We start from the raw sequence: 17,212 nt of genomic DNA, 5'->3' as shown, positions 1-17,212 counted from the left end.
CTGCTGCAGCCACTCTGGAGAACAGTATGGAGGTTCCTTAAAAAGTTGAAAATAGAGCTACCATACGATCCAGCAACTGCACTACTAGGTACTTACCCCAAAGATACAAATATAGTGATCTGAAGGGGCACCAGCACCCCAATGTTTATAGCAGCAATGTCCACAATAGCCAAACTATGGAAAGAGCCCAAATGTCCATCTACAGATGAATGGATAAAGAAGATGTGGTATTTATATAGAATGGAATACCACTCAGCCACCAAAAACTGAAATCTTGCCATTTGTAATGACATGGCTGGAACTAAAGGGCATTATGCTAAGCAAAATAAGTCAATCAGAGAAAGACAAGTATCATATGATCTCATTCATATATGGAATTTAAGAAATGAAACAGAAGATCAAAGGAGAAGGGAGGGAAAAATAAAACAAGATGAAATGAGAGAGGGAAACAAACAAGAAGAGATTTAATCATAGCAAACAAAATGAGAGTCACTGCAGGCGGGGAGACGTGATGGGATGGGGTAACTGGGTGATGGACATTAAGGAGGGCATGTGATGTAATGAGCACTGGGTATTATATATGATGGATGAATCACTGATCTCTACCTCTGAAAATAATAATACACCATATGTTAATTAATTTAAATTTTAAAAAGACAGTGAACAATGTAAGTGTCCAACAGAAAAATGAAAAATTGTGGAATATTCATGGAAAACATATTTTATAGCAGTGAAAAGACTGACCCACTCATGAATTATTGGTTTTAAATCTCTCAAACATAATCTGAGCTTTTTCTTTAAAACGGCATTTTAATAAAGCTTGCAAATAAAAAAAAGTTAACACTTTTCATTATATTACATTACCCAAAGTAATATCTAATTTTGAATTTAAAAAAAAAAAAAACAAAAAACACTCCATCTATGTTCCAAAGAGGAAAAAAAACTCTATTGATCTCTGGGTGTAGAGAGACACAATTCAGTGTTTTAAAATTTTACAGTGATGTACAGATTGAACTTTCAAGGTGACTTTAGCTAACTCAGCTCTGATCCATTCCCTTCGTCCTCATGCAATTCCATGTACTTTAGAGGAAGGGGGACCTCACTACAGTCTCAAACACTAATGACCAGTTACCTAGAAGGCAGAGCTCAGAGCTCCACAACAGTCAGTGTTCTTAAAGAAGCTGAATAACAATATAGAAACCATTGTCACAAGGGTATTTTTTATAAGAATGCCCTTTATAAAAGCCCGTAACATAGTACTAAAATGAATTTGGTTAAAGTAATTCTAACAAGGGACTAAAAGGAAGTGATGATGAGAAGTACTTTTACAATCTGAAGGTAAACAATGTAAGACATTTTAATGATGAAGATGATATCATAGATATATTTAATGCATACTGTCAGGTGTCAGATAATGTGCTTCACGGTCTCAACTATTAGGTTGGTCCCATTTTGGGCAGCAGACTTTTAAACAAACAATGTGGTGAGTGCTACTGCAGAGCTATGTAAAGAGTTCTGTGGGAGCGGGGAGGAACAAGTAACTAACATGCCTTACAAATCTGAAAAGCTTTCCAAAAATAAGTATCTCTGAGTCTTGAAAAATAAGTAAGAATCCACCAGGTAGAAAGTGAAGAAAGAAGTATTCTAAGTCATAGGTTCATGAAACAGCACGATGCATTCAGGAAAATAAAAACAACTGTGTCTGTATGGGAAAGATGTAGGAGATAAGATTATGCAGGATTGAGTTATGAAGTCTCCTACACTATTTCAAGGAGACTGAACTTCATCTGAGAAAACAGGAAATCATTGAGCGGGGTTTTATGATTAGATATGCACTTTACAAAGATTATTCTCATGTACAACAGACTAGAGAGGATCAAGGCCAGAGGCAGGTAAGAGAGAAGATCTTAAATAGAAAATGTTCAGGATTCAGAGACAGCAAAACTTAAGATATTTGATCAGGCTATACGGGATGAGGAAGAGTATGATTTTAGGATAAATTCCAAATTTGGTAGCTAATGGTAACTTTAACCTAGATAGGAAATTAAAAGAGAAGAGCAAGTATCTGGACATACTAGGTTTCAGGAATGTGTGGGGCATCCACCCAGAGATACTAGTAGGCCAAGTGTAATTATGGATTCAAAGCATAGGACAGGAGTCTGGGTCAGAACCATAAATACTCAATCACAATCAAATAAAAGAAAGTCATTCAAGTAGTGAAACTGTCCAGGGAGAACACATAGAGTTAAGAGGACTTGGCCTCAAAACAAACCCTGAAAGCAGTGAAATTAGCTAGAGGACAAGAAACCAGTGAAGAAAACTAAGAAGAAACAGAATGCCAGGATCATGAGGGTGTTTTCAAAAGAAGACAAAGTTGTCAGCTAGTTTCAAGAAGAAAAAGCCGGTTGTGTCCAATGCTATTCAGCGTGATCAAGCAATATGAAGACCAAAAGTACTCCCTGGATTTTGAGCAAGATCAAGTATTTATTACATGGTAATTACAAAGTCACTGATAACATCAGTAAGAGCAAGTTCAGTGAAATGGTGAAGACAGAAGTCAGACTGAGGAGGGTTGAAAAGTAAATGGGAGGCAGGGAGGAAATAGTATGAGTGTAGATTAGACCCTCAAATGACTTAGCTGTCAGGAAGGAGAATTCTAGGGCTAGAAGACAAAGAAAGGGCTGAAGAGGAAAGTATATGCATGTGTGTAATTTTTTTTTTTTTTTAAAGATTTTATCTATTTATTCATGAGAGAGAGAGAAGCAGAGCGAGAAGCAGGCTCCCAAGGAGCAGGGAGCCCGATGCGGGACTCGATCCCAGGACCCTGAGATCACGACCTGAGCCGAAGGCAGACGCTTAACCATCTGAGCCACCCAGGCGCCCTGTAATTTTTTTTTTTAATGAGAGACTTAAGCATTTAAATGAGAGGCAGAGATCAGAGTAGAGAACGAGAGTAGACAGGGAAGACATGAGGGTAAACTTGGCTTATTAAGAACAGAGCTATAGCATCCTTTGTGATTAGAATAAAATAATGAAATGGGTTAAGTTTGCATGTGAGGCTAGAAGGAATTTCTGCCTAATGAGTATTTTCTCTGTGACACAGAGATAATTTGTGAGGTTTTGCTGATACCTTAAAATTTCTAAGTGTGCAAAAATTTCATACAACCATGCTACACTGTATATACTTTCATATATTAATTTAATCCTTTACTTTGTAATGCTCTCTCAGTTGCTACTGCAAATTGAATTTTCAAAGAATCCTGTAAATTCCTGCCTCTATACAAAATAAAACTAAATAGCCTCTTACCCAGAGTCTATTGTCTAATTCTTTCAGAGCAAATATGAGTACAAAGAATGCGTGACAATTTGTGAGTCAGAAGTTTAGATGAAGAAACTGATCTATGTAGATGACACATTTAATAGCAACTCTAAACCAAATGAAAATGGAAAAGTGAAATTCTCCAAAAAGGAGAAAAAGGGTTTTCTTAAAAGATGAAAGAGTCATAGGCTATACTGGAAACATGGAATACGAAGTATTTGGGTGCAACTGAAATTTTACCACTGAATTAAAAAGGGGAGAAGTATCATTAGTTGAACAAACTGTCATTATTTGTTAGTACAATTATATACAATAATTACACTCACCAAAACCTACTACATGCCTACTATATTAACAGGTTAGAACTTCTATTTTGTATGGAAAACAAATTACATCACTTCTCATTTTATTATGTTATTTTAGCAAAAATTAACATTAACAGTCAAACTTTGCCTTTGTTTCCTAAGCTGCATATCTTCCATCACTCCTTGTATGTGGTCCACATTTTCTTTATTTTCAATGGTTACATCCTTTCCATAGGCCCAGGATGCCTGATTGGAGATCTGATCCAGAAGTCCTTGACCTTTTTCACGCAAACCTTGTAATCCTACATCTAAAACAAAAGTTCCTAGATTTAATCTCTTAAACAAAGGAGGTGCTTTCCCTCCCTCAAGTAAATCCTCTCAGCAGATATTGTACTTGGATTCCAAGCATGACAGCTTTGTACATTAAACTATCTTGGGATGGGGTTCTCTGAACACTTCAAGCAATAAAACCCTTAAATGTGGTTTCAATTGAGCTCCCTTCTCATGCCAAATTCTGCCTAAAGAGAATTTCCTAAAGGTTAATTTCCATTGATGATAATTATTTTTGAAAACTGAAAGCAGGAAGAAAGTGTGAAAATTTCTATTTTGGCTAGTAATATTTTTCAATTTGTTTCCTTTGTGCTTTTATGTAGTCCAATTTTTAGAACAAGGCAAACATTTTGTTCAAAATAACGTATAAGAGTTACAAAACTTCAAAGCATTCAAGCAATGCATTATCACTGAAAAAGGATGCTGAATATTTTGAGTTCAGGCATCTTCCAGCTTACACCTAACGAAAAGCAATATTTAGGATAGATTTACAGTATTCCAAACCAGACAAGCACACATGAATTCTTCTTTTCTTTTTTAAAGGAGAAGTATGGCTCTAGAAAACTTCTGATGCTTTGAAATAAACTGCATTTGGCAAATTAATTACAAAATACGTATTATGCCTATGTGTTAAAATAACAAAGGCTGCTAACAAGTAAAATACCCATACAAATATGATTTTTCAAATGCATTCCCTCAAATCCTTTTCAATAATTAATTAATTTGGTTCAATCACGTGTCACCACTTTCTACTAAATCTGTCTTAGCTTTCTGCTTCCTGGCCTCCATTTCCCTTTGCCCTCCTATCCTACCCGGAACAACCCTCCGTTCCCATTTGTACATCCACTATCTCCTCTCCAGTCATGACCTAAGGAAATTCACTGTATTTCCTTCCTACTGTAGTAAAATGTAAAAGGCCTTGGTGTCAAGTGAAATGGGATCATCCTCCCCTTGGGAGAGTAGGTAACCTTGGCAATATTCCCAATTTGGAGAAACAAATGCACAGAACCAAACCGACTATTTATTCACAAGGTTAGGATATAGCAACAACAAAAATCATTGCATAAAACACAGTTTGGGGCATACAGGATTTACCACAGAACACTTCACAGCTAATTACAGCTTATGCATGCACTATAAATAACTGTTCATAGTATATGCAAGACATAGCACCTGTAGATATAGCTGGATAAAGAAGAAAGGCTAAAGGCCCAATGAAGGAAGGGTGACTGACCATCAATGAAAAATAAACATTTTAGCACGTATTACACCCTTCAAGGGAATAAAACCTATTTTATACTAATTTTTCCTGTGTTTCCTATAAATAATTATAATTAGTTCAGTATAAGTTGACTTGTCTAACAATAGTAATGATATTTCTAAAAAAAGAACCCTTATGTTTCAGCATTTTTAAAATCTGCTTACCAACACTTTTCAGCTTCTCTTCAAGCAGTTTTAAAGTCTGCTGAATCGATGCTCCATCAGCTGGTGCTACATCTACGCACAACATCCCTAATAAGCCATCCAACTGCTGAGACAACTAAAGCAGAGGGACACCAAAGAGATAACCCTGATGTAATCAGCATCTAAAGTGTTTAATGATTAATGAGGTTTATATCTAATGAGGTTATCACAATTACACTTGAAAAAGACTATGCTGTTAAAAGACAAGGACTAATAATTAGAATACATGTTATCTGAAAAGACAGAACAAACAGATGCATGCACCAGGAAAACGAAGATTTATATCCAGGTCAGCAGAATATAAGAAAGTACTGAATCTTCCATTTCAATCTATGTTATAAAGCATAAACAGAGAAACAATCAAAATGAAATACATCTACTAGGTTGGTACACTATTTAGACAAAAAAGGTTTAGTTGCATGCAAAATGACTTAAAAATGAAAATTAAAAAAAATCAAAGACTTTTATCATCTCCCCACAAGTAAATTATTTTATTGTTCCAGAAAAATAATTAGGAGACATGCAAACCTGCAAAAATTATGTGCAGATAAGTGTTCAGATCATTTGAAGAACAGAAAAGCAATCAGAGTACACTTACATCTTGGGCAACACCATGAAATTCAAGAGCTGCTTGTAAGAGATTCTGCCTAAATTCCAGCTGACTGGCCTGTCGATAGCAAACATCACTAAGTTGTTGCTGTAGTGACTTCAGTTCTACAAGATCTTCCTCATCCCCAGCATTTAAGAGTGCTGCAATTTGCTGATTAAGTTCCACATACACTGCAAACCATTCCTGTAACAGACATGTTGTAAATTAAGGATCAAATTGGCTCCTGAAGAACTATATTACATTTTATAATTCCTCCAGATAAACTAAGTAACATTTATGATAATTTTGTAAGGCAAAAATTACTTAAAGTGAGGATGAGAAGCCCTCAACCCCCAAATCCTTGCACATGACCCCCAGAACTCACTCTTGTCAACATCAATATCTATCGTATATCTTCATCCTGGTCTCTAAATGTTTCCTTTCCTTTCTTGTTCTACCTGAAACCTGTCCGTCCTCAGAGAAAATTATTACCAGACCATTTCTCCCTCTCTCTCAAAACCCACATCTCCTTTAAAGTGCATGCTCTTGGATGACATCCTTCCAAACCTTTCCCATTAAGCACTCTCTTCCGGGGAGTTTGACAAAGGTCACGGCCCTCCTCTTTGGGCCAGCCTTCCCACCGACCCCCACCATGTACGCATCCACACAGCACTCTTAACTCTGTACCAATTCCCTCTCTCACTTGCAACCATCCTGTCCCCACCCTACCTCAGCTACCTACTCCAGCACATGTGAATTCTTGTCATAATCATGTATTACTATACAGCTCCCAGATCTTCAAGAATCTCATTCTCCAGTCCCCAGCTACCGACTCTCTCATTCACACACTTTAGGACACTCACTCCTCCAACCCGATGAGATTGCCCAATCCACTGACCTGCTGCTTCATGGTCCAGCACTGAAGAGTCTCACGCCCTCACTTCTATCTTTGGTCAGAGGCTATAATCACCTCTCAGAGCACAACCCATGCTCATGCCCTGCTCTCTTCCTTCCATCCAATCCACCTGTCAAGACCTCAGACCTGGTTTCTCTGCCTACTGTATACCTACACCAGAGTAGCAACATGCTTGGATAATAACAACAATGCAAACAGCTGTCTTTTAAAAGTTATAGTACATATAAATATATAGACTCTCTCCATATAAAAATATATAAAGTGTATATAAATAACCTCAAATAGGCCTTCAGCAATCCTATTACATTTCTCTAGTCAATTCATTTTCCCACTCTCTCATGATTGTTTTCTTCACTCCTTAAATCTCCAACTCCCTTTCCCCCTCTTCATTCTCAGCCAAAAATCTAACCTAATTCAATAGGAAGCAATCAGAAGAGAACTCTCATCTTCTCACCGACAAATCTATGACCCTCCCTCTTTCTGCAGCCCTATGCTTTGCCCTCGCCACTAAAATAGCAGATGAACTGTCCCCGTTTCTCAGGCAGCCACGTCACTTGCGCTATCTCTGTCCCCTGTTGCCTACACAAGGCTTTGCCCTTGCATTTATCTTCTCTCTCACATCATCAATTCATTCTTTTCAACTGGATTATATCCACCAGCATACAAATAAGCTGCAGTATCTTATATTAAAAAACAAAATATACACTTAAGATGTGTATTTTATGTAACATATATTACTATACATAAATTAAACTTCAGTTATCAAGACCAAGACCATCCCTTAAAGGAGTACCCTATACAAATTCTATCTTCTATTCCCCATTCTCTTTTTAACCCATTCTAATCAGGATTTTGTCCTTCCTGCTCTTAGCAAATTCTCAGTCTTTATCTTATTTGGGCCTTTCAGTTGCGTTTCACAAAAGCAACCACTTCCTCCTTGAAATGCCTTTCTCTATTCTTCCCTCAGACACAACAGCTCTGCTGGCCCTCCTTCTGCTTCTTGACCTCTAAGTTTAGTAGTGACCTGGGGTTCAGCTTTCCAAAGGCTCTTTTCTTCTGAATCAATACTCTTTGGGCTTGGATGAGTTCATCTAGTCTCATGCCTTTAAATAACATCTATATGCTGGTAATTCCCACATTAATATCCTCACCTTGTCCCCTTCCCTGAACTCAACAGTGATACCCAAGTGTCTACTCACTATCTCCATTTGGATGAGTATTAGACATCTGAAATTTACCCTGTCCCCGAAGCTACTAATTCTGTAGCTCCCAAGCTGCTTCTCTCCCAGTGTTCCCCAACTTAAGAGTGGCTAAAGCCAAACACCTGATATTTCTAAGAGCAAGTCTTGCTGGCTCAACCTAAGGAATCTGACAACTTCTCATTACATCTACTGCCTTCATTCTATTAGTCTCCTGTCTTCTGTTTTGTTGTTTGTCCCTAGTCCTTATTTTCCATATGGTAGCCAGAGACCTTTTAAAAACATAAATCAGTTCTCTGCTCAAAAATCCCTCCAATGATTTCATGTAACATTTAAAATAAATGTCAAGGGGCGCCTGGGTGGCTCAGTCAGTTAAGTGTCTGTCTCCAGCTCAGGTCATGATCCCAGGGTCCTGGGATCGAGCCCCACATTGGGTTCCCTGCTCATCGCGGAGTCTGCTTCTCCCTCTGCCTGCCACTCCCCCCACTTGTGCTCTCTCTCTCTGACAAATAAATATTTTTTAAAAAAATAAAATAAATGTCAACTCCCTTTTGTGGGCTAAATGGACATGATTTGGCCCCTGACTCTCAGAAACGTTGTTTTGTGTGACTCCTTACCTTGCTCACTGCACTGCACCACCACCAACATACCTGCTGTTCCTTTGCAATGGCAAGTAAGCTCCAACCTACAGTGTTTTTACTTCTGTGTCCTCAATCTGAGCTGCCTTTTGCTTGAATTACTCCTTCATATCATTTCAAGGTTTCTGATTAAATGTGATCTCCTCAGAGATGCCTTTCCTAAAAGCACTGCCTTACCTGCTCTCCACTCCCTCTTTCCCAATATGAATTTAAGTTCCATATTATAAGACAGTGCTAATATACCAAGAGCCTAGAACAACATGTGACATTTAGTATGTGCTCAGTTAATATGTACTGAATGAACATATAAAACACTATGTCAGACATTGTAGATTAGCCAACATTAAATTAAGTAGGTAACAGGAACTGCTCTAAATGTGGTCTACTCTTGTGGCCTGTACCTAAAACTTGGGTTTCTCTAATTTGTCATATTGTTTTATTGCTTGAACTACTATGAAATCTCTGAATATTATTATACAGACAATGTAGTCAGATGTAGAGAAAAGAACAATGGATTTGAAAGACGAACTCAAAATCTTTTCTCCTTACAAAGGGTGTCATCTTCATTAAGTCACTTATCTCTCAGAACCTGTTTCTTTATAGCAGTGATTTTCAACTGGGGGCTATTTTGCTTCAGAGGGAATATTTTGCAATATTCAGAGACATTTTTGGCTGTCACAACTGGGAGGGCACAATGCTAATGCATCTAGTGGGTAGAGGCCAGTGATGCAGCTAAATTACCCTATAATGCACAGGACAGCCCCTACACCAAAGATCTACCTGGCCCAAAGTATCATAGGGCCAAGATTGAGAAACCCTGTTCTGTACAACAGTGATGATATTATCTGTCTTATCTATCTTACTGGTTATTGTATAAATTAATCACATAATATTATCTGTAAAATACTTTTGAAACCATAGAGTGATTATAAAGGTTAATGGAGATGGATTTAAAGCAGAAAATACAACTTGAAAAAATATCACATTAGTGTTCTAAAATAGAAAGGGATTTCCTAGTCTTCCCAAAGTACTTATAAATTTAGTTAATGCTCTAAATAAATAGATCCAATTCTTTGAAGAAGTAACAGTCATGATTCAGAGAAAAATAGCAGACTAAAGGATTAGCATCCAGGGTCACTATGTTTTACAGTAAGAACTATCTATATCATTTTACCAGGGGTGCTTACTAAAAATACCTAAGCTCCACCCCTGACCTACTAAATCAGAGTCTGTGGGCATATGGCTCTGCAACAGGCAGTTTAACAATCACTTCAGGTGACTTCTAGGACCACTAAGGTTTAAGAACAATCATCCTAGAGTTGATTTTTTCCTAATCTTAATCTGTAAAATAAAGGCCCTAGTAATCAGGACAAGGATGCAAACAATTTAAGAACCAGTATTTTTCTTGAAATTAACACTTTAAATTAAAGAAACTCACCTTAGGAACTGAGGTTGTCCTAAAGAAATAATCGGTCTCCCTGAGATGTAAGGAAAAAAAAATCTGGCATGCACAGACACACACACACACACTCTCTCTCTCTCTCTTCAAATTAATCAAAATGTTTCTTCCTAGGAAATAGGAGAATATAAAATTTATAGAACCTTAGGCGAACAGGCTGCATTCAGTTCAGTTTTGGCCATCCTCTGGCCCACCTTTTATGAACATTTAACTGCATAGAAAAAAAAAAACAATTCCAAGACATGTAATTTAGAATTAGATGGTAGGTAAGATGAGCTTGAATGCTCACATACTAAGACAGAGGTAGTCATCAGGATTGACACTGGAATCATGCGGGAACTGGTGGTGATGCACAGCTGGTGAAGTAATGGGTATTTATGCTTAAACCAAGAAACAGGAATCCCAATCTAGGAGGAAAGAAACACTGCCAGCTCACTTAATTAAAGGTAGTATGTTCGTGAGATAGGTGTTGACTCTTCATGTACGTCTGTTTTGCTGCTTACTATTAGGCACAACACAACAGTGTTCTCTTTGAAGACCAAAAGTCAACACTGTGAGATGGGAGATGTATGAATGGAATCCTAAAGCTTCAGAGATTTATACTTCTGCACATTCCTATGATGTGTTTTTCCTAACAACACCTACCTCAACCCAAAAGATAAAATAAGATTACTGAACTAAAACACTTTAAAATGTATTTTAAGTATAATCATTTTCTTCTACCTCTGATATTTTTTGTTGTGCTTACCTCGTATTAAAAAAACAAACTTTATGACACTCCTTGACAAAGAACTACATATTACTAAGATTCTCATTTTCTGTATATTAATACTAAATATTCTAATAAATTTGGGAAATTCTTTAGTTTTATGAATTATGCTTTTATGAAGAATCTAAAATTTAATACTTGACAGTGATTTAGTACAAAATGGTATGTTAATTTCTATCCCTATTAAGGAATCAACACACTAGAAATGTGTCATAATTTCACTAAGACCTGAACAACTCCAACATATGCTTTAAAGTGTTAACTCTTATTTACAAAGAGAAAAGAAAGCTTTTAATAAAATATTAGAATATCATAAGCTAATATACTCATCCTGCATCAACCTATTCTCAAGGTGACAATGTAGTGCCACCTATTGGTTAAAACAGTGCAATTCTCATTTGTAAATCTTATAGAATGAAAAATTTCAAACTATTCAAAAGTGGAAAGAACAGTATAATGAACCCCATGTGTCATCCATCTTCAATAACTATCAACTCATGACCAATTCTGTTTCTTCTATACTCCCATCCAATTTGTCCCCACCTTCCAATTTTGAAACTAACATACATCATTTAAAGAAATGAAATCCGTAAGTCATCAATGTTTCTTTTCTTTGAGCACTATGTCCCAGAATGCAAACATCCACATATGCGCATATGTCCTCAAGTATTAAGAGAATAGGAATGAAAAAAATGCTGTTATCTTAAGCACATCCACGAAATTTAGCTTTCTCTGAGAGTGAGCTAGTAAGCGAGTGAGACAGACAGAGTAAAATATAGAAAGGGAGAGAGACACAAATACAGAGATATAGAGAGGGGAAAAAGAATTTCATGAGTATGAAGAGACTGGTGTTTCAACCCTTGTCCAGCTATCCAGTGATCGAAAAATGTTCTCTCTCAGTTTGTTCATGTATAAAAATAAGGTGATAGTTGGGGTGCCTGGGTGGCTCAGTCCTTAAGCATCTGCCTTCAGCTCAGGTCATGATCTCAGGGTCCTGGGATCGAGCCCCGCGTCAGGCTCCCTGCTCCGCAGGAAGCCTGCTTCTCCCTCTCCCACTCCCGCTGCTTGTGTTCCCTCTCTCGCTGTGTCTCTCTCTGTCACATAAATAAATAAAATCTTTTAAAAAAAAAAAAAAAAGGTGATGGTATTAGAAGAATCTTTAAGATCCTTTCCAATTCAAAAGTTCTGAAATTTTATACTGATTTCACATTATAAGTAAACTTAAGCACACAGAACTTTCCATAAGCTCTTTTTTCCTTTAAATTAATTTTTAGGAGCACCTGGGTGGCCCAGTTGGTTAAGCATCTGCCTTTGGCTAAGGTCATGATTTTAGGGTCCTGGGATGGAGCCCCACATCATCCAGACTCCCTGGCTCAGCGGGGAGTCTGCTTCTCCCTCTGCCGCACCCCCGGCTTATGCTGTCTCTCTCTCTCGCTCTCTCTCTCAAATAAAAAAAAGTTTAAAAAAATAAGTAAAATAAATTGATTTTTAAACTTTATCAATAAAAATACAAAAATAAAAATCTAAACACAAGAATCTCTATGTATACAATTTGTAATGTCATCCATACTATATGCAATATAAAATGTGCTTTTCTGTACCTCTGAAACAAATAATACATTATATGTTAAAAAAAACAAAAAAGATAGCAGGAAGGGAAAAATGAAGGGGGGTAATCAGAGGGGGAGACGAACCATGAGAGACTATGGACTCTGAGAAACAAACTGAGGGTTCTAGAGGGGAGGGGGGTGGGGGGATGGGTTAGCCTGGTGATGGGTATTAACGAGGGCACGTACTGAATGGAACACTGGGTGTTATACGCAAACAATGAATCATGGAACACTACATCAAAAACTAATGATGTAATGTATGGTGATTAACATAACATAATAAAAAAAAAGATTTTAGTCCCTAATATCTGAGCTTATAAAAAATAAATAAATAAATAAAATGTGCTTTTCAATTCCTTCTGTGAACTTCTTTATAATAGGTATATAATCCAACTTCAAAGTATAATTACTCCTCTTGATATCTTTAAAAAATAGTAAAATATAGATAAATCCTGTCTTTAGGACCCTCATGTGTCACATATCTTTATTTAAAGGACTTTGGGGATACTTTCATAACTAAATCCTCTAGAAAAATCTAGAATGTTTTATAGCAAATACTGTTTCCAAGAACCAAAAAGGGTGGGACACCTGGGTGGCTCAGTTGATTAAGTGTCTGCCTTCAGCTCAGGTCATGATCCCAGGGTCCTGGGACTGAGTCCCATCCACATCAGGGTCCTTGCTCAGTGTGGAGCCTGCTTCTCCCTCTGCCTGCCACTCCCCTGCTTGTGTACGCTTGTGCACGTTCTCTCTCTCTCTCATTCTCTGACAAATAAATAAATAAATACAATCTTTAACAAAAAAAAAAAAAAAGGGGTACAAAATATAGGATATAGTTATCCTATAGTAACATGCTCCAGAACAATCCACAGGGTTCAAATAAGTCACAGTCAATATCAAAAATATCAACAGAATTAAGTTATTTAAAAAGTACCAAGAGGGGCGCCTGGGTGGCTCAGTGGGTTAAACTCCAACTCTCGGTTTTGGTTCAGGTCCTGATCTCAGGGTCGTGAGATGGAGCCCTGTGGCGTGCTGAGCGCAGAGTCTGCTTGAGATCCTCTCCCTCTGCCCTTCTCCGCCCTCCTAGCGTGATGTGTGCACGCGTTCTCTCTCAAATAAATAAAATCTTTAAAGATTTTTTTAAATTTTTTTGAAAGATTTTATTTATTTTTTGACAGAGAAAGACACAGCGAGAGAGGGAACACAAACAGAGGGAGTGGGAGAGGGAGAACAGGCTTCCCGCGGAGCGGGGAGCCTGATGTGGGGCTGGATCCCAGGACCCTGGATCATGACCTGAGACGAAGGCAAACGCTTAACGGCTGAGCCACCCAGGCGCCCCAAAATCTTTAAAGATTTTTTTTTTTTTAAAGATTTTATTTATTTATTTGAGAGAAAGAGAGTGAGAGAGAGCATGAGAGGGGAGAGGGTCAGAGGGAGAAGCAGACTCCCCACTGACTGGGGAACCTGATGTGAGACTCGATCCTGGGACTCCAGGATCATGACCTGAGCTGAAGGCAGTTGCTTAACCAACTGAGCCACCCAGGCGCCCCTTTTAAAGATTTTTTTAAAATTTATTTGACAGAGAGAGAGGCAAGCAGAAGGAGAGGGAGAAGCAGGCTCCCCACTGAGCAGAGAGCCTGACATGGGGCTTGATTCCAGGGCCCTGGGATCATGACCTTAGCCCAAGACCTACATTTAACCGACTGAGCTACCCAGGTGCCCCTTAAATAAAATCTTAAAAAAAAAAAAAAATTCTCTCTCTCCTTTTCCCTCTGCCCCTCCCTCCCTCTATAAAAAAATAAATAAAATTAAAATTAAAAAAATAAAAATAAAAAGTACCAAGAACATTGAAAGATTATAACCTCAGAAAAGGGGTTATAAGTTAAATACAAATTATTCAGTATGTTTTTTTAGCATAAAAGGAAAAAACATTATGTTGGACCCTGTGAAATGAATAAAATATACAGATTTTTTTCAATTACAGGATTTCATTTTTAAACTCTTACAAGTACTGGAGTGCTCGGGTGGCTCAGTCAGTTAAATACCCAACTCTTGATCTCGGCTCAGGTCATGATCTCAGGGTTGTGAGATCAAGTAGCGCATGGGGCTCTGCAGTGGGCATGGAGCCTACGTTAAGATTCTCTCTCCTTCTCCCCTCAGTTCTCAGTTCTCTATTATTGGGTATTTAGATCCTAGTGATCAGGACACACGTTATATTCATCCCTGAACACATGATTTTTTCCCCCCCCCAATTAACACATAAATCCAATCAGAGTGTCTTCTGATCACGTGGTGTTGTTTTTTGTTTTTTTTTGTTTTTTGGAAGGGAAGGCTAGCTTCTTTTATTACCTATTTATGGGAAAGATGTTTCATTCTTCATATTATATGCAAGGTTGAATGCCGTGTGCGTGTGTGTGTGTAAACTGATCAATTTTTTAAACCAGATAATCTAAGGAGGTAGAAATTAATGAATTTGTTTCTTTTTCCACTTTTCTAGTCACCCTATTTAAATTACCATCAGAAATAATATGACTTGGGGGAGAAAAAGGATGAACGAATTGATCCACAAAGTGGATGATCACTTTCTCAATAATGAAGAGTTAACTTTAACAAAGCAAGAGCTTATTAACATATATCAACTTCCTCCATACACAAGTTGTTAAATTTTAAGCCCTCTTGAACGATTATTATCTATAATCTGCCTATAGATTATTTTCTAATTTTATAACGGATTTGTGTGATCATCCCCTTCACAGTTACAAGTAGGAGCCCCTAAACGCACAAAGAATGGAAAGATATCCTGCACCCTCTACACTCACTCTCCATCAGTTGTGATTAACACAACAATTCTGGAACTATTCTGACGTTAATTGTACTATACAAGCCCTAATAAAGCAGGGACATCCCAGGCCTCCCTCTGAGGATTTAAGGATCATAATTTCTGTCTCAGGACTACAGATGAAGGTTCTATTTTTGTACTATCACTCTTTATTCTGTCATGGTAATTTTTAAAGTTTCACATGAATTTTGTTTCTATAAAATATGTAATTAAACTGTTTTGGAGCCAAAAGCAAAACCAAACTTCCAATAAATACATACTAAATGGTCAAAATGTACTTTATGGCCTTTAAATATTAAACATACTATACTTTATGTCCCTATACCAAAGTTTATGGCAACTTATCCCTTAGCACCACAGATGCTACTCATTACGCACAGTAATAACAGCACTGTAACTTGCAGAGGAAACGCACTCACACTGTGCTGGCTCTCAATCTCTTCATGTTTCTGCTGTAGGGCCTGGGAGGCCCGGATGGAGTCTCCAATCCCCCACTGGGCTCGTAGCTGTTCTGATCCAGGCCCTTCAAGCCAGTTCACAACCTATAAATGAAAGTTGAGACCAAAATCTTAAAATAATCAAAAGCTCTTCAAACATTCAATGTTTTCTCCTCCCAAAGTTCCTCAAATATTTTTTTTAGTTTTTAATTTTTATTTATTTGACAGAGAGCACAAGCAGGGGAAGCAGCAGGCAGAGGGAGAAGCAGGCTCCCCGATGAGCAGGGAGCCCAATGATATGGGGCCTGATGATGGGGCTCGATCTCAGGACCCCAGAACATGACCTGAGTTGAAGGCAGACGCTTAACCGACTGAGCCACCCAGGTGCCCCAGTTCCTCAAGCATTTTTAATTTAAATTCTTTAAATTCTATTATAAAGGCAATAAATGTTTCTTTTCGAACTACGTGGCTATAATCTGACAACTTTTCCAAAAGCAAAATTTGAAAGAATGTACACTGTAGCACCTTAAGCTTTCAGCTATCTGATCATCTGTCAGGCTAAAAGAAATCTGGAATGCTCCCATAAAAGAGGATTAAAAATTAACTTATGATGATAAGAAAATAGAAGAACTATACGATTTTGCATTGGAAGGGACACTGGAAATGACATTGGTCAAATTTCTTATCTAACACTTAAGAAAACTCAATTTCAGAGATTAACTGACTTGCCCAAAGTAATATAATCCATTATTAAAAACCTAGGACTAAAAGCCATGTGTTCAGACTCACAGTCAAATGTTCTTCTCAAAGTACTGATAAAAGGGGCGACAAGGAAAGAGGGCGGAGTAGGGGACCCTATTTCAACTGGTCCCTGGAATTGAGCTGGATATCTACCAGACCACTCTGAGCACCCATGAAACCAGCCTGAGATGTAAGAAGATCTGGATCTCTACAAAGAGAATATCGCAGGCGGTTGGTTTCGAGGTACGAAGCAGGGAGCCGTGATTCCACGGGCAGATATCAGAGGATAAACGGCAGCGGGAGGGAGCCTGGCCGTGGGGATCCTACACCGCCGGTGAGTGACAGCCTCGCGCGCTGGGGACAGGCACAGACTCGCAGACCAGTAGTGCAGGGAAAGGACTTCAGGGCAGCCCCCGGGGTGGAAACCCAGAGCCGTGGGGTCGCGCCTGCGAACTGGGAGCGGCTGGCAGTTTTAGAAGCACAAAGGGCAGAGACGTGCCCCGACCTGGAGGCAGGACTGGGAGCGCTGTGGTTGTCCAGCACAACCCAGGACGCTGCAGTTTACAGCAGCACGGACAGAAACGGAGACAGTGTGGCCTG

At 38.3% G+C, this 17,212-nt stretch overlaps 1 protein-coding gene across 7 annotated transcripts in view; it reads right to left on the bottom strand.

Annotated features, from left to right (window-relative positions):
* The window catches only part of SESTD1 (SEC14 and spectrin domain containing 1), a 141,134-nt gene that overhangs the window by 19,251 nt on the left and 104,671 nt on the right, over positions 1-17,212 (bottom strand). For all 7 annotated transcript variants that reach the window (XM_081814064.1, XM_081814066.1, XM_081814063.1 and 4 more), the window contains 4 exons: positions 15,854-15,976; positions 6,017-6,211; positions 5,380-5,494; positions 3,773-3,932 (listed from right to left, as the gene is read on the bottom strand). In XM_081814064.1, coding sequence (XP_081670190.1) covers positions 3,773-3,932; positions 5,380-5,494; positions 6,017-6,211; positions 15,854-15,976 — 593 coding nt within the window. The remainder of the gene's footprint in view (positions 1-3,772; positions 3,933-5,379; positions 5,495-6,016; positions 6,212-15,853; positions 15,977-17,212) is intronic.

The sequence above is a fragment of the Leptonychotes weddellii genome, chromosome 3 (genome assembly GCF_054177405.1).
Source record: "Leptonychotes weddellii isolate Sample4059 chromosome 3, ASM5417740v2, whole genome shotgun sequence".
Classification (NCBI taxonomy): Eukaryota; Metazoa; Chordata; class Mammalia; order Carnivora; family Phocidae; genus Leptonychotes; species Leptonychotes weddellii.
This window is presented reverse-complemented; position numbering and strand designations above follow the sequence as displayed.